Source organism: Mycteria americana, chromosome Z (assembly GCF_035582795.1).
Source record: "Mycteria americana isolate JAX WOST 10 ecotype Jacksonville Zoo and Gardens chromosome Z, USCA_MyAme_1.0, whole genome shotgun sequence".
Taxonomy (NCBI): Eukaryota; Metazoa; Chordata; class Aves; order Ciconiiformes; family Ciconiidae; genus Mycteria; species Mycteria americana.
The window spans coordinates 31,367,440-31,393,838 of NC_134396.1; the positions used below are offsets into that span (position 1 = coordinate 31,367,440).

Sequence of the window (26,399 nt, forward strand, 5' to 3'; positions counted from 1 at the left end):
TGTCCTGTGTATCTGACATCTGCAGATACCACAAATACCTCTGACAAGTGTATCTGCTGTTGCTACATGCAATACCCGAAATTATATGAGTTTACAGAATTGAAGAAATAAAGACGTTTTTCTACTTTTCTTCAACTGGTTTATACCTGCATTGCCCCACACTTCATCCAGTCACTTCCACTGCTGTAGGTGTCAGTTATGTGTGGCTTTTCAGGGACCAATGGACCAGCACACCAACTGTGGCATCAGCAGCTCTTCAACAGCTCCACATTTGTGTACTTCTCTAGAGCGTAAGTCCCATATACCAGAACATGCCTACATATGCAGAGAGTAACTTATCACAGATCTTGTGGTCAACTTCACTATGAAATCGGGCTCGCAGGGATAATGCTTCAGATATCTGGTACCATAAAGAACCATTCCCAAACTATTAGAATTATTCCTGGGAACTAGTACATTATTAAAAGGCTGGAGTATTGACCCTGGCAGGCAGCTAACCCCCACCCAGTAACTCGCTCCTTCCTTCCCATTGGGATGGGGGAGAGAGTTGGAAGAGCAAATGTGAGGAAAACTTGTCGGCTGAGATAAAAACAGTTCAATAAATAAAGGAAAAAAAGAAAAAAAACCACAACCAAGTGATGCGTAGGCAATTACTCATAACCTCCTACCTGCAGACCAATGCCCAGCCACTCTCCATGCAACAGCTACTTTGGAAAAACTTCCCCCCCACCAGCTTTAGTGCTGATCATGGTGTTATATGGCATGGGATATCTCTTTGGTCAGTTGGGATCAACTGTCCCAGCTGTGTCCCCTTCCAGCCTCTTGTCCACCACAGCCTCCTTGCTTGAGGGGGCAGCGTGAGAAACAGAGAAGGCCTTGACACTGTGCCAGCACTGCTCAGCAGTAGCTAAAACACAGGTTACCATCAACACTGTTTTGGTCACAAATCTAAAACATAGCACCATATGGGCTGCTGTGGAGAAAATCAACTCTGCCCCAACCAGATCCAGTACAACCTGGTATAACTAGGAAAAATAAGCCATTACAATTCCTTTATCAGGACTTCCCATGTTCCTAGACCACCATGGCTAAAGCAAAGCAACACTAATGCCTATGTTCTTTGTCACCTTAAGTTCATGGCCATGAGCCTGCTCTGTTATAGATACGTTCTGTACTTAGGTATTTTATCTTCCAATCCACATCTTTTGTTTCACAAGTTTTTGTATGGCAATATATTATCAGTCACTATTTATCTTGATTCATGTTTTTCATCCAGACTGACACCAATATATATCAGCTGGAGAGATCTCAGGTGCTTGAGCAATCTCCTTCTACTTAAAAATCTTCACATTAAAACCCCATCATTTCTGTGCAATGAAGAAACAAATGAAACACAAAAAAACCCTTCTAAACAATATTTTGCATCAGTTCTACTGAAATCACACCTAAGCAGAAATGAAAATATCCTATGAATACAAGAATGCAGATCTGGATTTTCATGTTTAGAGCTCCTTGGCAGGAAAAGCACTCCATTGGACCTCCTCAAAACAGTCTGGGGGAATGCTTTTAGGGAAAAAAGATATTTATGCTTTCATGCAAGGAAGATCCTGACAGACGCAAGGATGCTAAGGTTATAAGGCAAAAAAGAGGAGTAATAAAGTGATGTGCAGGCAGGTCATGGATGGGTCTTTACCCATTCTGCATACTCTATTTCTAATAGTAGATGACTGCTGTGACAATGTTTTAAAGAAATTAATATTTTAAACTCTGGGTCTCCACCATATTCCAGCTCAGAGACATACTTCCTACCCATTTTGAATTCTGAGTGCAATTTCAATTGCACTGTGCAAGATATGTTCTGTGCACAATCCTAAATTTAAGTTGATGTTGTTCTGCATTAAACAGACCACCTACTTCTCTTTAGAGCTGTATTTCAAAGATGAATGACGAAATTGTTGAAATAAGTTCAAATCCTACTCTTATCTGTATTGATAATTATTTTTTAATGAAACTTACATCATTGATTTGGCAGGAGCGAGATTTGCTCCTAACTGGAAAAGGGGTTTCAACGTAAGAAGTCTAATTTTCACACACTCACTACACTGCAGAACAAGTTAGTAGCTCTTCATCTGATGTTTACGGAGTGTTAAGAAGAGTAGTGCAGGGACATAAGTCTCGTCTGAAAGGCGAAGTAACACATACCTTCTCATTACACTCTCTTTGGCACTCTTTGATACCTCTAGCCAACAGCCTCACCATCCCACATGTGGAGAAGTAAACAAGCCATAGTCTCTACCTCATTTTGCTATAAGCAGAGATTTGATGATTGCTTTGGGACTCTATAGCAATACAAATAATTTTCAAAGCAGGTTAAACTTTTGTAGCATAGACCCCAGCAGCACAATCTACATCTGTGATGGATACCCATGCTTTACTTCTGCATCTGAATTTCTCTACCTTGATTGCTTTCCTTCAGGGAAAAAAGGTAACTTGTCTTCAAGAGAGCAATCTCACTTTGCTTGAAATGTCAAACGTAATAATTTGGCTGTGTATCCTTAAGAAAAATTACAAAATCACAGTAATGTAAAACAAGGCTAGAAAAAATAAGCCTGCCTACAGCAATAAACCTACAGAGATGCTTATTTTTTCATTTGCAAGAAAAAGCAACATCTGAGAGTTTTATCCTGAAAACGTCTTATAAAAACATCTACTAATTCCATTAAGACATTTGCTTATAGCACAACTTTGCAGAGTTCAACTGTTAATAGCCTGTTATTTAGAAAAATGCTTCAATTAAAAAGCTTTTGACACTGGATTCACAATTGCTTTATCAAACTTGTAATTAGAGGTCTGCTTTTGATGCCACAAGCATTAAAGGGGGAATCAATACTATTCTTTGTGCACATATGTGCTGGCTGAGAAGTCTCAATGAACCACATTTTGTACTGCATTTGACTGAGCTGACTACTGTGAAATCAGCTGGCAAAACCAATTACCACATACACAGAGTGGATCCACTCTTTAACTTTCTCTAATACCTACAATGTCTGAAAAGGGGACAACACACAGAAATGTATTTGTGCTCTCAAATTCTACTGGGCTGTAGACCTGTATGTATCAACGTACGCAACTTGAAACTGGTCTACCATTTTACCGAATCAAAACTTGCCTACTGTAGTTGTAGACTCTCCTCCTAAGTTCAAAACTTCAAAATACAGATGCATACTTAGAAGAAATACCAACTCTGGGAAGAAGACCATCTGAAAAAAACCCTTCATTTCTAACTCTCCATAAAAAAGAATTCAGGAAAGTGAATGCCACAAATACTGTAACTATCAATGCTTATATCCCTCCTATTGTTGACTCTGAATTGGAAGGGAAGATCTGACTCATTGTTATCAATTATTTACATAAAAGAACTAGAAGCAGTTGCATAACGCTTCAGAATGTCATTTTATTTGTGAGCTCATTGTCTGGTACTTCAGTAATTAGAAACAGGAAAAAGGCTTTCCTGTACTGTTGTGGTTAAATGTTTTGAGATCATGAGAGTCTTATACATTATAAAAAGGAAGAGCACTGCTCCTCAAACACCAGTTAGGCGGTGAGAAATACCGCTCAGCGACCGATACCAAGGTAGTGAAAAAGGACTATTTTTTTCATCTTTGAGCAACTGGAATGCTGGCTGAACTTTGTTTTTGTTTATTCCTCTGTTTGACTTCTGTCGCTTTCAATGACCACTCAAAGAAATGTGTTTCCTTTGGCTCTCAAAAAATTATAACTCATACCACTTGTGGACTTCAGAGGGGATTATGTAATGCAGTGTGATAATATAACGAGCAGATTAGAAGACAATTTTTGGCAGTTTGACAAAAATTTCATTAGAATATTTTCCACTATTGAAGCTAGAACCTGGATCAAAAGGCTACTGAATCAAGCCCTCTGGTCCAATTAATTTTTCATTGTCTTGTCAATATGAAAAGTTCTCACAAGGGACTGACCATAGAGACCAGTGATGAGGTGCTTGTGGCAGGGGGGTGAACCAGCTTGACAAAGACTGCCCCTTCTCTAGCCTGGCTAACTGTCCTCAGCTACCAGCAATTCTGGGGTCCCACTTAATCTCAAAAAGCTTCAAATAAACACACATTTTATTCTGAGGCAGGAAAACATAAGAATTTCACAACATCAACACTTAGCTTGTTTTCTGTTCTGTTTTAATGCAGGCCTTATCTCTTCCCATAGGTTAAAAACCTGTTTTAGATTAAAAGAACAACATTATCAAATGCACTATGTGGTGGGAATTCATGCTCCATGTTTCTATATTTTTTTTTTCAAGGTAAGAAAGTTTTCCTCTAAAAAATTTTACACACATGCAGCGAGTCCTTCAGTCCTTCCCTGAGAGAAATAAAGGATGTATGATGATTAACCCTGAGGTACGGCCACCTGAACGACAGGCATATTCATTAGGTAACAGCACACAGGGACTTTAAGTAACAGTTAAAACGGAAAGTGAGGAAAAATATGCTCCAAATGAATCTGTAAAATTATCCTACTTCAGCACAGTGCAATTCTGCAAGCTGCAATGTTTATCTCCCTTATTTTTACAATTTTACACTGGGATGTTTAACTATAGCAACTGGCAAGCAACACAGATCTAATATCTCATGATATCCACACTGCCCTAGGCACTTGGTTGGGTCACTAGATCTTAATTAACTTGGAGACTAGCTGATGAATCACTAACACTGCTCCTTGTAAAATGTGGCAATCTCACTGTAAGCTGACACAGACTGAACCCTACTTCCATTATTAACATCTGCTAAAATTGCAGCGCAATAGGATATGGCCACAAAGGCAATGAGCTTAAAATCAGAATAGAACCAAAACACGATAAATCAGGATTGCAATCTCTGACTGCAGCTTCTATACCAACGACATCTGACCGTTTGGTTCAGACCCTGGTTTTCATAAATGAACACTTCACCAGTTCATAGAAAACAATCCAAAAACTGCAGTTTCCTAACAATCCTAACCAAAGTCCCTTAAATTTGCAGTGACACTGAGACACACTATACACCTGACACTCAGTCATTGGTACCTGGAATTAACAATACCACACTCGGTGTAAGCATTTGATCTATTGATCTGAAATACATATACATATTATGTTAATTCTCTACTCTAAATTACCTTCCTGTTAAGGACGATTTATCTGCTATCAGAGAGGCTTTGCTGGCATTGGACAGATCACACTGTGCCAGATGGCACCATCACTGAATCTTTTGGGTTTTAAGCCTCCAGAGGCTGGAGAAAGTCAAGAGGAAAAGTCAGGAAAAGAGCAGACACAATGGAGATTCCCTCTGAAAAAAGCCTTTTCCTGAGAGCTGATACCTTGCTCCAACCTATCTCCATCCTCGTTCCACAGCTTACTCAGTGGCTCTCCCAGGTCCTCCCTGCAGGTGTGAGCCTTGGGATCCGTAGTTCAGTCCTGTTTGAAAGCCTTGAGCAGGCACAAGCAAAAAAAGTAGTGACTAGTCTAAAAAATTGCCAAGGCCTTTTTTTGTTGTTGTGACTAGCCATCTGACAGCAGAATTGTTTTTTACACAAGAGATAAAGCACAAGATGGTGCAGCAGTGCTTCTCAGTACAGCTTATCTTCCCTTCAGTTTTGCCTGCAGCACACGATACAGCCAATTTCAAAGCAATAGCAACAGGTGCATACTGGCAATCAAAATGCATGAACTACATGGACAGATACCTGCAATTGTCAGCGCTCCTTTCTATCAGACTGCTGCAGTGGGAACCTTTTTGAGATGATCTTTCAAGCCAGCAATGAGAGACTTCAGGCTTCCTGTGCTTGACTGTGCTCAGTTCTTCAGATATCTGCTCTGAATAGTGTCACAGCAGTCAATGAAGCTTTTTACTTTTACTTTATTGACCATCCAGGAGGCAACAGAAGCTGATCTGCCTGTCAAATATCTAGTATCCATACTGATTAAATGACTCAGGACATACTACAGGTCTTTGACATAAGCAGACAGTATAAACTAGCAGCTTGTCACTCTTGGAAGAAAATTAAGCCTTTGGCATTTTATTGAGCATCTACATTAATGTGACTGACAAAGGAAAGTAATCGTGAATCAGAATGGATGCCACAGAAAAACAATGTCAATATGCTGGATCAAGCAGCACTGAAACTCATTAACTCATTAACTTTTCTGCTGTTGTGAGAAAAGATGTAAAGCTTTCCAGATATTGCAAAGTTTAGACATAAGTAGCTTGTGTTTCTTATGATTTTTTGCATAGCAAAAATTGTTGTGTCTCAAAAATCTTGCACTCATTAAAAAATAATTTAGAAGGTTATTCAAATACGTTATTTATGTAGTGGGATGCATCACTGAAAAATGTTGAAGAGGCATCCAAAGAGTGACTCAGTATCTCCAAAACAGAAACGGCAGCTTACTTTTACTTTTTCTTACATAAGTTTAGCAAGAACTGCATTAAAGTCAACTGGTATTATTTAAAGGAGTTTTTTTAAAAGGTCCTCTGTTTTATAAAAGTACCTGTCAGTGGAATAAGACCTAAGCTCAGAAATACCATCCCCGAGAAATTTCTCATGAAACAGGAAAACTCATTTTTATTTGGTCAAAATAGCAAAACATTTTAATACTATGAACATTTCTGTTTTATTTCTGAGGCTACACAACAGGTAGAGTACCATTTCAGTGATCCCATCTGCATTCTGTCTGAGGACCTGTGACTGATAATGCCTAGCTGTTTCATGTAGATGTTTACAGGTAACAGTGGAATAACAGAAAAAAGAATAAAGCAGCAATACTCAGCAGTAAACCAAAACAAGATGCTTTGCATAGCAGGAATGACTTCATCCACAGCTGACTGCTGTCTTTAGCCTCTGAGCAAAAGGAAGCTCTAGTATAGGCCTGTGCCATTTACAAGCTTCATGATTTGCTGCCAATTTGTAGAAACCAAAGTAAACTTCTGGCAGGACTCCTACATACCATAGTAGTTAAAGAAACTATCGTCCCACCCTGATTTTAACTACAAGCCTTGAAAGATTAGTCTAATGTTTCTTTCTACCCTCCCATTCTCCTTAGCTAATAGAAGATTTAATGTAAAACTTCAAAAATATAATTCTGGAAAGTGCCCCTCTGGTTATCTTCGTCACTTCACAAACCCCCAGTTAATTTTTTTTCATTCCTTTTTCCTCACCAATAAGCCTTGGCAACAGAAAGCCTTCACTACTAATTAAAAGTGAAAAGCTAGCAAACAGACCCAGTACCCTGATGTTTCACAGCAGTGTGCAAAGCTGCCCAGAGACACCTGCTTATTTTTACAGCAATTCTTTTTACTCTTTATCATTCCATCCCTTAAGGTTGGGTTATAAAATGAGGCAGAATAAACTAGATCATTTCACGAAACAATGGTGCATTTGTACATCCCACCTTTACTGGAAGACACAAATCACCATTACACAATGTTGTCCAGTTGCTGTAGCAGGAAGCAGGAATCAACCAAACTGATCTTGCACGTTACGACGTCTTTGCAAAGTATGGCTTTCAGAATGTTCCCTGGTTGTGGTTACCTCAACTTCCAGGCACAACTTGAGCACCTAGTGCCAAATGACCACATATGCTGGATAACCAGAATTCCTGCCCCAATTTCTGAAGATATTTTAGACACATAAAAATATAGACAGGCTACTAGTAGTGCTCTTCAGTACCTATGTAGTCATTTAATTCTTATTTAGTCCAGTGGGAACTAAGGAAGGAAGGGCGACAGCCCCAAAACTTGAAGGTGCTTAGGTGCTGCTTCCCAGGCTCAGTGTATCTGCTAATTGGAAATACTGAGTCTCTAAGCGAAGTTGAGGCTGCCAAGTAATCTTACACTGAAAGCGTGCTTCATGTATCCTCTGTGTCCAAAAGCTGACTCTACACTGATGCCGTACCTCCTGATAACGCTGACGAAGCTCAGTATAGCGCAGCATCTGCTCTCCCACCACCACATCTCACCACAGGACCTTGGGGTTGGGCAATGAGAGTATTCACCAGGGAGTTAGGGTATGAAAACTCAAATCCTCCAGCCTTAGGAGAGAAATGAATCGGTCCAGTTTTATATCCCATATAAAATTCTAACTAGCAACAAAACAGAAAGCAGCCTCCCTTCTCTGGACATGCTTTGTAAGAAAGTGATGACTTCAGTACCCAGCCAAAGAAAAAGATTCAGCTGTGATTCACAGCTGGAGGTATGTGGCTCCTCGCAGCACCAAAGAGGGTGAATCTCTCAAAGTGCACCTAAACTGTGTGCCTCCAAGTGTACCCTCGCCATGCCGCAACTCCAAGGACAGGAGCATCTTCATGCAGATGAGCCAGGATGTGTCCCCAAAGTGTGTGGGCGGATGGGGGTGGTGGACGGCAGGAGAGAGGGACGTGCTGTGATGCAAACCGGCAGCTCAGCTGAGGAGTATTCCCAGGGGGCCAGGCTGACTGTCACATCTTTTCTCAAAACTCCTTGGAGGCCACTGCTGGCAACTGCCTGTCCATCATGCTCAGTTTTGTGGACAAGAGTCGTAGGCACTTGGGGCATTGCCATACGGTCACCTTAGTTCACTGAAAGTTGCGTTGCCAGTGAGAGGTTCAGGCCACGCTTTATTTTCCCCGCTTGTGCCTGTCTCTCTCTCCTGTGACCTCAGGCTGAGCTGAATGAAGTACCTGTCTGAGCTGGCTGAAAGTGCAATTTGCCGTTGCCTCTGTTGGCAGCGCAGTTTTCAGCGTGATTCACTCTGGAGAGCTGCACAAAGGTTGGGGAAAGGAGGAAAGAGCAAACATGAGGTAAGGGGTGGGGGTGACCACCCTTTTGTGGTGATCATGCAGCCACAGTTTTGCTCTTCCAACACTTTGTACCGGGCTATAATATAGACAGCTAGTTCAAAGCTAGGGCTGATGCTGAAGTGGTCAGTCACACAAATTAGTTGTTGCAGGATGCTCAGTGGCAACGCCTACATACTCCAGGCTGTAAACAATTTATGTTCCTATGTTCTGACCCCATTTTCAGGTAACTACCATGTTTATAAACCTTGCTTGTAGTCCTGAGACCTCTCATATGCCAAACCAAAGATTTCTCTTATTAGCCACCAAAAATTTATAGCACATTTGCTGATTCTGACCTTTCTACACCAGTGACAGGACACCTCTAAAACTGAGATAACAACAGCATATGAAATTCCTCAATTGTAAGAAAAATAGAAAGCTTTGGAAAGAGCAAGAATTGACAGACTTTTATTCATTCTTCTGTTTCAATGAACGTGTGTCTTGAGGATATCTCCTAACAACTTCAGTGTAGTATTAGCATTTGCCGTACGAGCATCTAGCTCTGAAATCCTCGGCTTGTTGCTAACTTAACTGAGGCAATGCAGCAACCGGGCCTATCTACCATTTGTTCCACATCAGTGTTTTCTTTTTGCTTAAACTTAAACTAGCCTGCATGTGCAGAATGTTTACACATTTCAAAACAAAGGGTTTACTGAGTTTCTCTTTTTATTCTCTCATGGTAGTCTTGCTTTAGGAGATTTCTAGTGAAGAAGAGGCAGATACGATTCAGTAAACTGAGCTTCTGTATGAAAATAGGATAAGAAAGATATGCCTAACGGGCAAAAGGGAAAGAAAAAGCTCTTGCATGTACTTGTTTCTAGACAAAAGTATTTGGCAGCATGTAAACAGCATCAAATAAGAGCAACTGAATGAGAACATAAGCCAAGATTGCAGTACCAAATAAATAAACTATTATTATTATGCAAATTAATAGCGACATAATATGTTTCTATGTTAAACAGTACTTTTAGTCATCACAACTAAGGGGGATGTGTGTGTGTATATGTACATTTATTTACATAGCCTCTAAGAGCTAAATCCTTACATATTTCCCATTTCAGCTTAGCAGGCAGGATCAGGCTGACTGACCAGACAAGTATTTGGCAGAATTCACCTCAGTTTTCAGAGTTATTTCACCCTATGGCTGAAAGTAGCTATGACAGCTGCTTGAGATTCACTGTAAAACACACGGATCTATACGTAACAGGCAGCTATGCGTAATGAGGCCCTGTTCTTCAGCCTGCCTATACATGGTTCCCTGCTGTTACGAAGAAGGTGTTGACCAGGAGAGGATTCTCCCATCAAAACGTGATCCAAGGTTGCTCCAATTGGTTTCTCCAGTCAAACCAATGTTAAGTTTTGCTGCTGACTTCCAGCTTGCACCTGCTGCATTCTTCTGGATAAAGTTTGTGGGATTGTAGGGAAGAGACAACGGAAACCCAAAAGCATTTAATTTGTGTAAAGGACAAAGTTTCACCCCTTACAGTCTCTCTTCTGCAGGCAAACAATACTAAATGCTTTCCACAATAAAAAAAAAACCCCAAACCTCAAGAAAGAAAACAAAATGCACAGTCAGGATGTTGACAGCTAGTAGGATTATCCTTCCTCTAATTCATGCAGTTCCACAGAGACGTATTTCTTTCTGCCAAGTACCTAGTTAAAAAAATGTTACCAACAAAGAACTGCCCTCAAATACCCATGGGGGCAGAAAAGTGGCCTGCTTCCTGAGGTGAGGTGTCCCTCCCAGTGCCTCCCCCAGCCTTCACCACAGCACATCTAAAGAGCAGAGTTGGAATGACAAGTATCAGGAAGCTGAGCTCTGAAGGAGAAATATGTCATTCATGGAGATATATCCAATCAGTCATGTGACACAGGGATTTTAATCCGGCAGAATTGCCCCTTCTGGGTTTATAAGGTTTCTATCAAACCTCCACATGTAAAATCTCCATCACTTTAAAATACATTATTAGAGAAATAAAAAATCTCCATTAACTTGTCTATTTCTTCAATACACAAAGTCTGTAAAGTTCAAGAGCGTCAGAAGCCAAGCCAGTTGTCACACATAATAATCCCCCAATAACTCAATGAGATAATATCTGAGAAAAGCAAGAGTCACCCCTTATATTCTGCATCCCACAGGGATTGAAAATGGTTCATTTCACATGCCCAGAACTCTCAAACTAATTTTTATGTGTTTTCGGATGGCTCCAAATGCTTTCAAAGAGTAAGTGTCAAGCAGTGTGCATGGGAGAGACATAAATACATATTTCACAAAGATTTAAATGCAAATCATGCTGCTTTATGAGGATTCAGGTTTCCTAGACTTTCATAGAAGAACTGGTACTTTCTACTTGATGAACTAGATGATTGAAAATGTCATGAATGTCATAGGGCCTTACTTGTTCTCGTTGCTGGCATCATATCGAGGCATAGGGTCAAAATCATTTCCATTGACATCAAAACTGGCCTGCGAATCCTGTAGCCAACAGGAGAAAGAAAACCAGTTTCTCATTAATTAGCCATTGACTGATGTGGCCTATACATTCTTCAGCAGGTTCCTACAAGAGAGTAATTAGGTTAAGTAACATTCCTGCAGTTTTATGATGATTGCATATTTTAAGAAAGGATTATATGTTTAATAATTACGAGATTTACATATTTTATTTTATTTTTGGAAAAGGGAGAAGGATAACAAATGCTCTGAAAAAGCATAGTTCGAGAGTCAGACAGCAAAGAGAAAGTGGTGTTTCATAAACCAGAAGGCTACATTTCTTCTAAGAAACTTTTGGAAGTTAAGAGAGTTTATTCTCAAAACTGGGATTTTGCTAAATGTTTCAAGATTCAAGAAATTATCTGCACAATGATGACTGAAATTTCAGTCATAGTTTCAAGGAATAAGAATAGTATCATTTTCTTAAGAATACGGTTATAAAAATACAGCTTGAAATGCAACATAAACTTCATTCCCATTTCCCTGGGAGTATAACTGTTTCAAATATTTGCAAGAGAGCCCCGTATTTTTGTTGCATATTTTACATTTACCAGGATTCTTACAGCTGAAAATAGTTTATAGAGTAAATAGCTGCTGGTTTGTATGGCTCCCATTAATTGATGCAGTAGCATGTGGCATGTTGACATGGCAAAAGCTCTCTTTAATCTCTTCTTTGTTCAAAACCAGTTACCACATCCACCTCAAATATTCCTGTTTGCAGCCACACCAGCAGTAATCTGACATATAGAAGGCATTTGTCATCAAACAAGCAACGTGTACTGCTTTGGGGGAATTCCTTGTTGGCGTAAGGAAAGGGAGAGAGGAGGTGGTAAGGGAATAAATAGCTGCTTTAAATTCAGGGGAAGGACAGTGCTGGGATGAGGTGACATATGACAGAATACAGGTCATTCATTGAGGAGGTAAAATTATATTTGGTTTGTTTAAATAACTTAAGAGATTAAAATGAAAGATGTGGCATGCATTAGGATCAAGCATACATTGACAAATAGGGCAACTGCCTGTCACTTGTGTTTGTGCAGTCCGCCTCATGTATTTCACAGCTGAGTTCCACATGCAGCATAGGAAAGGATACGGATGTTAAGTATGGCTAATTTAAAATAAATGGCTTTAAACTGTGGACACGATTGTAGCTTTTGATGGGTTGTTAAAGATGTTTTTGTCACCTTCATCTCTTCAATGCTCTGTCAAGATGATACGCTTGCTGGCAAAAAGCCTGTGTTTAGGGCTCTTTTACAAGATCTACATCTGTAACGGGACTGAAGGTATATGCATGCCTTGTGCTGGTCATCTTCACCAGTCCGGCTCAATCGCAATATATTTTCTTACCTCGTGTGAATGCACACTTTGCACACTTTATTTCAGAGAAATGATAAGGTCCTCGAGGTTATGTGCTTTCAGGTAATATTGCCAAAGCACAGGACTAACCACTCCAGCAAAGCGTGGCCCTGATGCTCTGAACAGCTTCAAACTCCAACACTAACACAAGAAGTCACCCACTAGAGAAGCAGCTTCTCCTCACATTATACAATTCTTCCAAGGTATATTAACCAATCATTTAAATATGGTGAACCACAAGCAAACAGAAATCTCCTGAGGTGACATGAAACACAGGATGCAGAAAACAAAGCTCTATTATGAATTGTGAGGGGACTCACTGGAATGAAGAGAGATTTATTAGAAACACCCCAAAATATTCTACACCTCTTTTTAACTGAGTGAATCATAACAAGTCATGTCCTTTTCCTTTAATATTATTTCTAGCAGTAAGAGAAATAAAGCTTTAAAAATAAATACATGGAAGGATATGCCTAAAATTACAGTCTTTGAGAAAAGCTACTGTCTTGCTAGCTAAATGTATTGGCCAAAAATGGACTTCAGCTGCACGCATTAACTGAAAAGCAGTCCATTCCATTTCTCAGTTCTGAGAGTGTGAGGATATTAAGTAAAATAATTACAGAAAAGAGAAAAAACATCCAATGATTAGTTCTAGTCCTTCAGAAATTCAAGACTCTGCTACAAGAGGCATCCAGATATTAAATACGTTCAGACTGAACATAGCCTTAACAATACAGATTACCAAAAGCTGTTTTCCTTCCTCCCATTGGTGTTAACATTGGAGGAAACCCTCCTATGATTCTTCCTCTTTCCCTCCTCTTTCCCTCCATCTTTGCAGGAGCAGCAAATTTGTTCAGGGTAATAATAAAGCAGCAAATCTGGACTCCTGTGGACACTCACATAATTCTGCATCAAGTCTGGATGGTTTCTTTCGATGCCGTCATCCAGGATGGTAACCACAACGTTCTTTCCAGTGTAACCTCTCTTCCAAGCACCTACTATATTCATATCTGATTGGCAATGGTGGGTGTTATCACTGCAGTGCTAGGGAGAGAAGAGGAGATAAAGATGTTGGATGTTGCAGATTAGTGAGCAGTGTGGGGTTGAGATATTATCCCACTTACATTACCATTTAAATCAGCACATGAGCATATTGATTTGAATAGTTAGCAACTATACAAGATCAACACCTTCATTTAGACAGAAAATAATTTAAAAAGAAAAGCCAAATTAAATTCAAATTGTTAGACCTGCTTATTTCTCTTTCAGATTACTCTTCATGGTAAGCAATAGAAAAGGGAAGCATCCAGCCATACTGAACCACTAGAAGCCATGTGTAAAACAAAGCAACGATCCCTGGCTGTTAAGCACGCTCATTTGAAATGTACCTCTGAATTATTTGAATTTTTTCAGAAAAACAAACCATATGTGGATAAAAGTAGACAAATGCCTGTACAGAAACGGTCATGGAAACAAAACTTGCTTTTTGGAGCTGATGTGCTGTATAATTTCTTGACAGAATGTCTGGAAACTAATCCAGATTCATTTCTATCTACAAAAGAAGGCTTTTGGCAGGTTTTGTGCAATATCAGCAGGAGATGAGCAGCAGTTAAGAACCTGTAACCAAAACAACACCCTGAAAAACTTGCAGCTTAAGGTGTCTGATGAATTGTAGATAGAGAGATTGAGAACAGCAACCAAGTCCAGTGTGGTAGAGAAAGAAAGTTTAGGGTACATTAAAACGGAAAGTCTTTTCCTTGATATGAATGCACCCAGCTTACGTGAAGAAATCTGGCTTGCCATGGCGATGAGACATGACTCTCAGGTACTTGTATGCCCCATTAGCGACTCTAACCCACACGCAGAGCCCTCCCCTGTGAAGCGAGTTCAACAAGCCTCTCATCGACACTGATTTCCTCCAGCTCCTCCAGGCTCAGAGTAAGAGGCAAAAAAATAAAAAAGAGGGGGTGCAGGGAAGGGGAAAAGCAAAGGGTGGGAGGAAGGAAAAAGAAATTAAAAAAGAAACTTGTACCATAGCAACATTGGCCACATGAGCATGCTCTGCCTCACTCCCTGCCCCACTGCCTCATGTCCCCAATTCAGCCTCATGTTTTGGCACTCTACAATTTGCAAGGAGTATAAATACATTCAGAGGGATGCACTCCGCCTTGACTTAGTCCATCCCTCTCCTCTTGAATGTAAACACACTGAAGAACTGTTAACCATACTGGGTGCAAACTGACATCGGATTACTATTAAATTGTAATTTCCCTCCTCCTTTTTCTCCAGTTTACCACCCTGTACACAAACAGAGGATTTAAGAGTGGTCATTTGCTGTTCCTAAAGCAAGATTATATTATTAGGCACTATATATATGTACATAGTATAAAGTGTCTCTCATGGTCTTTCCCTTGTGTCTGCAAGTATCTGTCTCTCTCTCTCTCACTTCAGGGACCAGTTCCAAGGAATGTATAAGGCAGGCTTAATGCTTTTGTTCTGTGTATTGCGTGGAAATGCCCATGCTGCTCGCTTTATGAAATTAATTACAGTCTAAAATTGTAATCTGTACACTGAATGTAACGGTTGCACACATGAGGCTTTCTAATGTACAAACAAGGGGCTTAAAAGTGTGTAATGTTTCCAGGTGCCTCTGCATTTTTCAAAAGCGTTACTGAATTAAGCATCATAAAATACCTGCAAAAGCTATGAATATCGTCATTCACATTTTGCTGATGTGAAGACAAGGAGACAAAAAGGTGGAAGCACCAGCCTCCAGCCACGGAGTAAACCCAAGAGAGAGCTGCAATGGGCAATCAGGATTCCTGGCTGTGACCTCCAGTCAAATTTACTGGGCCATTACACTGCCCTTTCATCCCCTTCTCTGAAATGCCAAATGACCCTTTGGTTGCTTTGCTGACTGTCTTGTCCTCTCTTCCTAGGGGACGAGCTTGTCGTTTTGCTTCCGTGCCAGTCAAATCACTCAGGCTGAGCAAGCATATGGGTTTTTAATCCCCATTCCCTTGCAAGCTCTTTGGCTCTCCGCCAGAAGAGCACTGCTTTTTCCCTTAATGATGTTGGCACAGTCAGTTGCCCTCACTTACCTTACCTGAACTTCTGCTTTTGTGGTGGTGGCTGAAGGGGGCTAATCCATCAGCTGCTTTGCTACACGCATGTAGAGAAACACAAGACAAGAGACATCTCTTGCTTTACCATGTGCTCCGGTGATTCTTTCAAGAGATATGCCAGATCAAATTGCTATTCAAATTATCTTGCTCCGCTCCAAGACTGGGCAGAAAGCTAGTCTAAACAATCTTTCTGCGTAAAAGAAATTCCAGGGGTAAAGCAGGCATAACTGCGTGCCCACTTATAACTTTGGATCACAGCATATGTAACATATGGATACAAAATGCAAAGGCAGCAGAGAAGCATCCAAGTGGGAGTAGTTCAACAGCAGATGAAGGGTTCACTTCTTATGGTTACAATATGTAACTTATTCTCAAGTCCTATTAAAAATAGCATTTTTGTTTTCTTTTCACCTCTATTCCTTACTCTTCTTCCTCCTCTCAATTCTTTTTCTACCTACGTTCTTCTCTCCCTGCTCCTAGCTTTGTTCTTCTCTTCCAATACTGTCTTTTACCACTTAAATTCCAGTTTTGTCTGGTTCAACGTCTGATCTCAGATTCCTGTATTTTAACCACAAACTATACCTTCCCCCAGATTAGTGTGTGATTTTCTCCAGATTAATCAGATTGTGTGCTCTTCTCTCAAAGCAGACAGATTTGGCTTTTATCAGGAACACTTCAAAACTTGGAGTGCAATTACTCTTCAAATACTATATAATATGGTATAGAGATGCTGTTCAATGTGGAACAGCATCTCAGATGCCATCTATTACTTGGTTTCACTTGCACTCTTTCCTGTCCCTTTAAATTCCTCTTTCCTTCAAAAACATTTCTTGTAAGGAATTTTCCACTACTGGGTTCCATTCTATAATTTTTCTTTAACCATGTGCTGCTTCTTTACCACCTATACAAATTACATTGTCTGCTTCTTAGCAGAGGGCTGGTTTTTAATGAATTTGGAAGCACTGTTTCAATTTACAGTGTTACCCAAATAAAAAATAATAAAACATCTGTCATTATAATAAAAATCATGTGATCCAGAATGATTGAATTTTATATAATGGGGAAGTACTGAATTTTATAGCTCATTTTCAATCTATTTTCCCTGTTCTCTCTATTTAGAACAAATAAACTTTGTCATGATAATGTACAAAAACTGTGTCCTTGCAAGTTTTTATTAGATCTGTTAATCTTTGAACTGTTGTTTTTTTTTATTTTAAAGGGAATAGTATACAGGTTAGTTTACAGAATTTTCCCCCTCTCCAAGCAGATAAAGTAATTCAGAAATTTCCTGCATTGGTACCATGACTAGACAACTGCAGTAAGCCAGCACTATTTCAACGTATATTGTTTTCATCTATAGATTGGAGGACACCATCAAAAGCAATAAACAACCTCTTGCCCAGTTACATAGAGTAATTTTATTGAGATTTTTAAAAGACACTCAAAGGATGATGTTTTTCCTTGAACTGTTTAATTGGAAAATGTTAATGACACCACCATTAGTATTGAATAGAAACCATCTGCAAGGCTGAGAGACTCCTGAAGTACATGTAGGAAGGAAGAGGGCTATAGTAAGAAAAATTTCAGATATTGAACTTTTCTCATACTCGAAATTCAATGCTTATGAACATAAAAAGACAAAAGAATCACTTAGACATCTTTGGGCAAACAATTTGGAAGCCTGCTTTTGTGCAATTAACAAGCAGACATAACATTAGAAAGCTTTTCTGTTTTGATGTTTGCACAATGTTTTCAGTATCAGATATGGGCCTGGACTCTCTTAGCAATTTTGTGAAATTCTCTCTAAAAACTAGCTTATGGTCATCATAATTATCTTAATATTTCTTAACCGCTGCACTAATTTTTGTGGTTGGATGCTTGGTGTATCCAGTTAGGGATCAATAACAAAATTGAACAGTTAAACTGACAAATCAAGAATCATATCAATGGTCAAAATCTTCTGGAATTCCAGAGCTTAAAATCAAATGAAAAGAACAATGACTATAAAGTTCTGTTCTTTCTTTTGCAATGCCTGTTAGTCTATAAAAACAGAGTAGAAACACAAGTTTCTAATCCTGTGGCATGCAGTCTCTCAGAAATGGCATACTGTGCCCTCTGTAAGTCTTCATGAGGTACCTTGCATTGGTTTCCTGTAGTTTTTAGTTACAAGGAGTCCTTTGACAAGATCTTGTCAATATCTAAGGGGATATAGAAAAACACAAGATGATAATCAGAATGACACAATTTTAAACACCAATTGTGAGTTGGCAGGTCTTGGATCTCATTTAGTGGAATATTACATATGCTTCTGATCCCAGGAAAGCTCTGAAATACTAGTTCCCAGTCAGAGAATATAAAAGATAGACTCTTTTACTATTGAGACGAAGAAGAAGAAGAGGAAGAAGAAGAAGAAGAAGAAGAAGAAGAAGAAGAAGAAGAAGAAGAAGAAGAAGAAGAAGAAGAAGACAAGAACAAGAACACCAATACAAACACAAACAAGAACAAGAAGACAGTCTTCCTGGTTTCATTAGAGCAGTAATTAAATGGTTTTTGGCACAGACAGAAACAAGCAGACTACAAGTCACATTCTCTACATCAGGGGACTTTGTGAGCTACTAACCTGCAACAATGGAGAGGACAGAAGTTGTACAAGACCGCACCTAGAGGAAGAAGGACAGTCAAGGGCCTACGCATTGACCTTGACCAACACAAGCAGGGAGAAGGGAGACACACAGGGCCAAGGAATGGATCCTGGCATTTTGTGGAGCTATTAGAAAAAAGAGGCCATCTACCTGTTCTGTGAAGGGAATGTAATATGGGGCATTTGGCACTTTTAGGTGGTCCAGGCAAATGACAGGCAGCAAAGTTTATCAGCTTTTAACTTTAGTAGAGGAGACATCCTGATGCTACATTCAGCTTTCTGTGGTACAGTTTCATGCAGTGTTCTAAGTTAAAACTTGCCAATTGTTCTCTCTTTTCCTGCAAAAAAGAGAAATCATCTCTTTTCTTTATGCTCTTGATGTGATCCAATTTTAAAGTGGGATGAAAGAAGTAAGCAGGGAGGTAATCAGGAGAGTTGGAAAGGTAGGCTCCTTATTAAAATGGCTTGTGTAATGTAATAGAAATGATGACAACATGCTTTGAACAGCATCATAACGTGTAAAGCTAATGCAATCTACTGAAATTATTTTTTGGCTTCTCTAGGGTAAGCACTTGAAAGCTACATTTTCTAAGACGACTATTAAAATAATGTATCTTTTTAAAAGTATTTATCACATTTTTTTATTCTTTCATCACAATAAACACAAGGTGAAAGAAGGATTTTTAGAACGAGAAGAAGGTGTACTTGCAGATCTTTATTTTTCTCAGAGATAACCTGATATTTAGTGCATGATACACAGCAATTGCTAACTGCATAGGAAATTATTTTCTTCTGAGTTTCATCTTTAAATAGTTTCTGATTATTGGTGCACACAATATTTTTAAGCTCTAGCTGGAGCAGGCAGATAATATAAAGTCTGATTCATCTCAAATACAAGATTTTTTTGCATTAAATACTATCTGACTTTTGGAGTCATGCTTTACTGAATTGCTACTTTTTTATCTGTGTCTGTATCAAGAGAAATATTTCAAGAGTGTACCATATTAAATATTTAACAACAATTTACTGCTTGTGCAACTTCAGAGGGTTTAGTTAATTTACTGCAGAGATTAATTTTGTTCTTAAGCTTTATTGATTCTTTAAGTTAACAAACAAAAATACACTTAGAGACCAATAAGAACAATCGCAGACATACATTATTTTATGCCTGTTTAAGCAATGAAGGAGAACAGGAAATCAATACAAAAGGGCTTCTTGTATTCACAGGAGTATCCGATGGCTATAGTGAGACAAGAATAATTTACAAGACTATATATATGGGGTTTTGCAGTGAAAAATAAGGAGCTCATAAATCTTATTCTTTGGCTGTGATTACGTTGCTATTCTTTCCAAAAATAGAATAATTCATAATGTGTTAAATTTGTATTCAAGAAAATTCCATCACTTTTCCATCACTAGCACTTTTTTTAAAGTCAACACTGATTGTTTTTCTGTAACCTGTGTGCTGGCTTAAACATGAGTTAATTCAGGGATGCCCCCTATGTCCATGTTCCACGGGCTGACAACAGCATAGCCTTTTTAGGAGTGGGAAACTCCCCCGCTTCTAGGTCTGCAGACAGCAGAGTTTCTCTCCCAGTTGCAAGTTCTGGAACCTGCAGAGGCACAGCAATAATCTGCCTCTAATGTCACCTCTTCTTTTGACATGGGGCATGACCTGTGGCTCCATTAGGATGTCTGCCTCTAGCCCCGTTTCCTTTCCATGTGGCAGCAACACGAGACTCCTTCAACGCAGAGAGAAATGTAGCTAAAAATGCCTCATGGTCATTGTGCATGTTCTGCCACCTCCACTAAGAGGCAAATATGAAAACCAGCATTCACAAAAACTGCAAAAGGTCCACCACATCATCCCAAAGGGCAAAAATACGTATACGTACAGAAAGAAATGAAAGAAGAAGAAGATGAAGAAGAAGAAGAAGAAATTGAAAATAAAGGCAGCCAGAATGTGTCCATTTTACCCTGGATGCAAAAATCATCCATCTGAATGATATATTACAGACCTGCGGCATCTTGTATATCCTTGAATCAGTGCTCACATGTTGAGAGGTATGTGTCAATGTATGGACAGGTTTCTCCCCGGGAAGTGTTGGGAGAAATATAAGAATCTGATGCAGAACTTCTTGGGGAGTAAATAAAGGACAAAGAGGGGAGAAAAGTACTTTCCACAGCCTGTGGCTACTGCTAAGAAATGCAGGACGGAAAGAAGCATGCATATATCTCTGTTTGTGCCTGTATTCTCTCAAGATGACTGTATGATGACTGTTACTACTACTGCTGCTGCTACTACTGGTACTACCACTACTATATAAATAGCCTACTTAGCAAGAAAAGGCCAGCAAGTGGATCAAAAGTTAATGCATTTTTACCTGCCTGAAGTCCTGTCTAGGAAAAAAAGTATGGCAACTCTTTTATCAATTAGAGAGAATATGTGAAAAGACAGCTGCTCCCTGGCCTCAGCTGTGTACCATCAACCCTGGGGATCCAGTTTTCACAAAGGATGAATAATTCCTCAGAGAGACAATTCTTTCCATTCTACCATTTTTTGTGGCCTTTGTCTCATATTTTCATTTGACCTTCTCTAAGTCCCAAAAAAAGAAAGAAAAATAGGGCAGTTTTACAGAAAGTCCCAAGATGCTTTTCTTTTTTCTAATGCCTCAGTTCATGGAGATGCAGTTATCTAGTAAGACCAAGTTCCATCCCCACCCCCCACCCCCCAGCTAGACTTGATGTTTTTGTTATTTCTAAGATAACAATTAAACAGAGAGATGGTAAGTCTTGCTTTAAAACAGTTTTCATAAGTTTCTAAGGATTCTTTCTACACTACTAAACACAGGGTCTTCACAATTTACCTTTTAAGCTGTTTTCAAGTAGAAGACCATTACTTCTATCTCAAGCTGTTAAGAAGTATGGGAGAGGAAGGTGGTTTTATTTAGACTTTGTGTGAACATATGTGACAGAATCGAACTAACTACATGGAGAGAAGGCCCTGAGCAGATGGCTTCAATTAATCATTAACCTTCCCAGAGACTGATGAGAGTAGGAGGAGCCCAGGGCTTATACAAACCCACTTCCGTCCCCTTCCCCTCTCTTTTCATTTTACAGGGAAAACAGAAAAGTGATGTTTAAGAAGGATATGCTGTTATGGGAATGCTGGGGGTTGGAGGGCGAGCAGGGAGCTGATTTAGGACAGACCAGGAAACTTGTTTTTCTAAGAATGTTATGAACTTGTAGGAATGAGAGGACTCATGATGAAACCGATGAAGAGATGTTGGCTCCGAGTGCTCATACCCAAATTTTAAGGACTGTTGCACTACTGCAGTCCTTTTTTCTCTATTTTGTGTTGTGGTCAGATCCCTCTGATCCATGAGGCAATAGCCTGGTGACATCTGGTGTTAATGGTGGGATGTCCTGGGGGAGAAGGCGGGAGAGAGGGACAATGAGAGGGACGGATGTGAGACAACAGGACTTGTTCAGGAGCCTGAAGGAAAGATACATGTCCCTACTCTTCCTCAAGGGACAAAAGAGGGTAGGAAAAGCAGGGCACATGTAGGTCAGGATATGATGACAGCCCCATATTCCATTACGAGTAATGGAGAAGGAGTTTTTCCCTGTTTTCTTGTAGGCATGTGGAGTTCCAGAGGCTGGAACTGTTTCACAGTGCCTTTCCTTCAGCAATAAACATCTATGCTACTCGATACCTAGAAGCCTTTTCCCTAAGAACCATAAAAAGCCATCAGGTTATTGTACCCTTGGTCCCATTATTTGCTTGTTTGGTATGTCAGAGGAGATTATAACTTGCCAGAGGACAAACTTTAAGCTCATGAAACTATTCTCTTGAGACAGAAGTATAAAAATCACTCCATACCCTCCTTAGACAGCCTTCCAGAAATGTTTAATCTAACACTGAAATGCATGCTGTGAAAATTCATTAACAGTACAGGATCAGAGTAAGATGAATGGCTGCTATTTTAGTTTCCCTATAGGGAAGTAAGTGCCCTAGGCACCAATAGGCTTTTCACCATCTGAACGTGCTATGGTTGATGAATGCAAGGCCCACTACGTATTATAAGAGAAACATGGGAAGATAAGGCCAAACCACTAGAGGGAGTGGCTAGTTATATTTTGCAGATGAGATCATCTGGCAGAAATGAGAGAACTAGCCCAGAGAAATCTAGGGAGGCCTGGGAAGGAAAAGGAAAGGCTATTCAAGAACAAAACAAAACAAAAGATTTGCATAAGGTAAAAAAGTACCACACAGTTACTCTTGTTACTGTCTCAGGAAATTTGACTCAGCTGATTAAATGTTAAATTCCTTCTGCAATGCTGAAGAAGGTTAGTCCAGAGACATATGACACAGCTGCACGTGAAAGACTGTACAAAATAGGCAACGAATGTAAAAATGTTGTGAAAATTGCAAAGGGTCTTAAAGGAAATCTCAGCAGAGTGTCATGATTCAAGCTATCTCAGAAAATACAGATATGGCAGAAAGGTTCTGGAGAAGTCCAATATATTTGCAAACACTCTTTTTATGGAGAACTGGACACAGACCGATGTCTATGGAGCTTTCTAGTAACAGGACTTTAAGGGACTTGGGGAGCTGCTGCTAAACTAAACCCCCAACTTTATCACTAAAGACACCTAGATTGTGTTGACTGCGGCAGTACTATGAATGAACTTCCCCCAGCTGCAAATAAAGTAAATGAATATGTGGAACTGATCTGAGAACATAATTTTGAACTGATACTAGAGGAATGTATTCCTGTAGACAGACAGAATATACAACCTCATATAAGCACCTTTTATGCACATCAAGGACTCGGAAATGTAATTTGTCTAACAGGGACTAGGAGGAAAATCACATTCATGACTGTCAGGCCTATATAGAGTCTGTGCATAGGGCAGTCTCAACTTTGAAATGATACCTGTTAATGACAACTGCCTTAGCACTTGCAGGTATCTTAAAAAACCCAGGAAATCAGCAGATGAGGCACCCAGAGAAACTACTAAAGAAAACTATGAGCAGAGCATTGTCAGAAGGGAAAACTATACGCAATCAGAAATAAACTAAAGGTAAGAGTTCTTAATTTTATGGTTGTTGACATTTCCTCTGCGTCCAACGCTTTTCCTGGTACTACAGCTACAAAATACTCTTTGTGGCTCCTCGTCTCTGAGGTCTGCATACTTCCTAGTCATTCCTACAGTCTCTATCCATCTGTTCCGTGATTCCTGTCAGTTGGCCTTCTGACTCTCAGCGTTCTCCATTTTCAAATCTCAGCTGTAAATGGATCTTCTTTTCCTTGTTTGTTTTGTTTCTCCTACTTGCTCTGCTCTTTAACTGAAAATAATATTTTCATATGAACGTGTGCCAAAAATACATTGCAAAGCTAAAAAGGGTCTTCCAAGTAAAAGGGAGAATTCTCGGGTGCCTCCAGTAAACTGTTTTTTTCAACTGTTGTGTTCTACCATCGAAATACATGAGGCAGTTACAAAAATGTTTTTATTTACTTAAAAACTGTAATGAGATCTTTGGATCCATTAGAAATGTAGTATGAATCCGTAAGCACTTAATAACATAGCCACTCATAAGGAAGTTACCAGAGGATTTGACATGTCAGTCTGTACTTTGAAGCCATTATGATGGCTTAACAGATATAGTTATACTCATTTTGTTTAGGAAACATTACTGAGCATGTGCAACTATTAAGTCTCAAATCTTAAGAGGCTACAATGCTTCCTTTTAGTTCAGGAAAGTTGAAATTACATTCTTCTGTAGCACACTCTCAAATCTGATGACACAGAAATTGGTGGAGTGGGAAGTAATGATGGCAATAGAGACAGAGTGATCTGGATCACTTATGAAGGTGAACCTATTTAAGTGGTGTGTTTGTAATATAATTTTATATAAAATCATACATAAAATTATGCACGTAGGACTGACAGTCCAAGGCATAAAATGAGAGAAAAGTGTCCAGAAACACACTAATGGTGAAAAGGATTTAAGATGTAAGGTAGACAGTCAGCTACAACTTCAAGAAGATGCTCTATGAATCCATGTATTTGATAGTTAAGTTAAGAATATGAATCCATATTCTTTGATAGTTAAGCAGTGGGATAGCAAGAAAAGTGGGCTAACACACTTTTTTTAATGACAGCAATGATTCTATTCCTGGAATGATATGTGCATGTGCCTAGTATTGATATTTCAAAAAGGATGCTCTTGGAAAATGAGCAATAAGTCTTTGCTGCTTGTTTTCTGAACCAAGTGCTGGAAACATAATTTACGGTGATTCTTAACAAGCTCAAATAATGTATTTTATCTAAGAGAGGGTGAAGACATGACTTGATGGCAGCATGCAAGTAACTCAACACAGGTGAGATTTTTGAAGGGGGAACATTTCTTTAATCTAGTAGAGAATGGCCTAACAAGGTAAGTACAGAGCAAGATAAACATACAACTACAAGATTGTTAATAGTTATTCATTAAGACAATGCTCTTACAGATGTGACTCTTTTACAAATGCGATCTTTTATCTAATATATGTATGTCTTAATGAAAACCTACTGCAGCTTAATTAGAAATTCTGGGCTTGTGATTGCAGATTACCAGTTGTACCGGTTGTTTGTCAAATGAAATGATCACACAATCCTCTGCCATATCTGTGAAATGAATAAACCAAAGCAGTTCAGATCCTGTTGCTGGCTTCTGTGAGACTAAAGCACCTCTGTGTCAGGAACTCCACAGAAACCTCAGTGGGAAGTACGATCTGGGAGAAATAAACTTTTTTCTGCTATTTAACTGCTTTCAGATACTTTGAGAGGGAGTTTCGGTGTCTGCAGTTAGGTGTGGTTTTAAATTTAAACGTATCCTGAACAACTCCACTCTAAATATGCACAGAAACATTAAGGACTATGAATAAAATTCAATTAAACATGCAAAGCAATAATGTTAAAAGGGAATTGACATGAAACGTTCAAATGAGGTGATGTTTTGAGTTTTTTTCCCCTTTGACCTTTACATTTAGGAGTGGGTGACAAAAATTTTGAAAAAATAATTTTTTATTACTTCTGGAGCAAAATCTAGAACTTTAATTGATTAGCATCTCAGCGTATAGATATGGATTGTTTTAAAACAGAAAATAGGAGTGTATGTGGTTGCTCTGCTATTTGTATGAATGATAAAAGATCTTTCAAGGAAAAAAGGTTTCTAAAAGCAAGAAGAAAGTTGGTTTTGTTTTTATAACCTTGGCACTGTATAAAATAAATAAGGCTATTGTATTGATTTAACTGAAGATCAGTTTCAGAGTCTTGTTACAGGCACCCTGGTCAATTCCTGTATAGATCTAGGGCTTGACATAAAACAATCCACAAAACCAACTAAAGAGTGACCACAATGTAATAACAGGCTTATTTAAACACAAAGTTTGGGCCAGTTAGCAGCCAATTAATGTTGGTTTGGGGGACACTGAAAAAAATCAACAAAACTTTTAAGTACATGCTTAAGTTTAGGAATATGCTTAAATCCATCCTTGATCTGCAAAGCATTCAGGTGGATGCTTAATTCCAGTGAGGCGCATGAGACCTCATCACATGCCTGTGTACTTCATTGCACTGCACCTCATTAACAGCACCATTGCAAGTAGCCACTTTATTATTAAAGATTTCTCTTTTTTTCTTATGAACAGCCAAAACAGCTTTTCTTTTTCCCTGTTCAGCCACTTTCTCTCAGTTAACCTATCATCCTTTGACCTGTGGACGCCAGGATTTAACATGGATACAAAGGGCAAAACAAGAATCTAGGTGAGAACTTTTCAATTCACAATGTTTTGTTTGATTGCTCTCTATTTTTCTCCTTGCCTCTCCCCCAAAACCAACACATGAATGAAA

General features: G+C 39.2%; 1 protein-coding gene across 2 annotated transcripts in view; it reads right to left on the reverse strand.

The window, feature by feature from the left end:
• PCSK5 (proprotein convertase subtilisin/kexin type 5) overlaps nucleotides 1-26,399 on the reverse strand; it is a 259,698-nt gene that overhangs the window by 170,710 nt on the left and 62,589 nt on the right. For both annotated transcript variants that reach the window (XM_075526631.1, XM_075526630.1), the window contains exons 4-5: nucleotides 13,632-13,775; nucleotides 11,284-11,360 (exon numbers count right to left, since the gene is read on the reverse strand). In XM_075526631.1, the coding sequence (XP_075382746.1) occupies nucleotides 11,284-11,360; nucleotides 13,632-13,775 (221 nt within the window). The remainder of the gene's footprint in view (nucleotides 1-11,283; nucleotides 11,361-13,631; nucleotides 13,776-26,399) is intronic.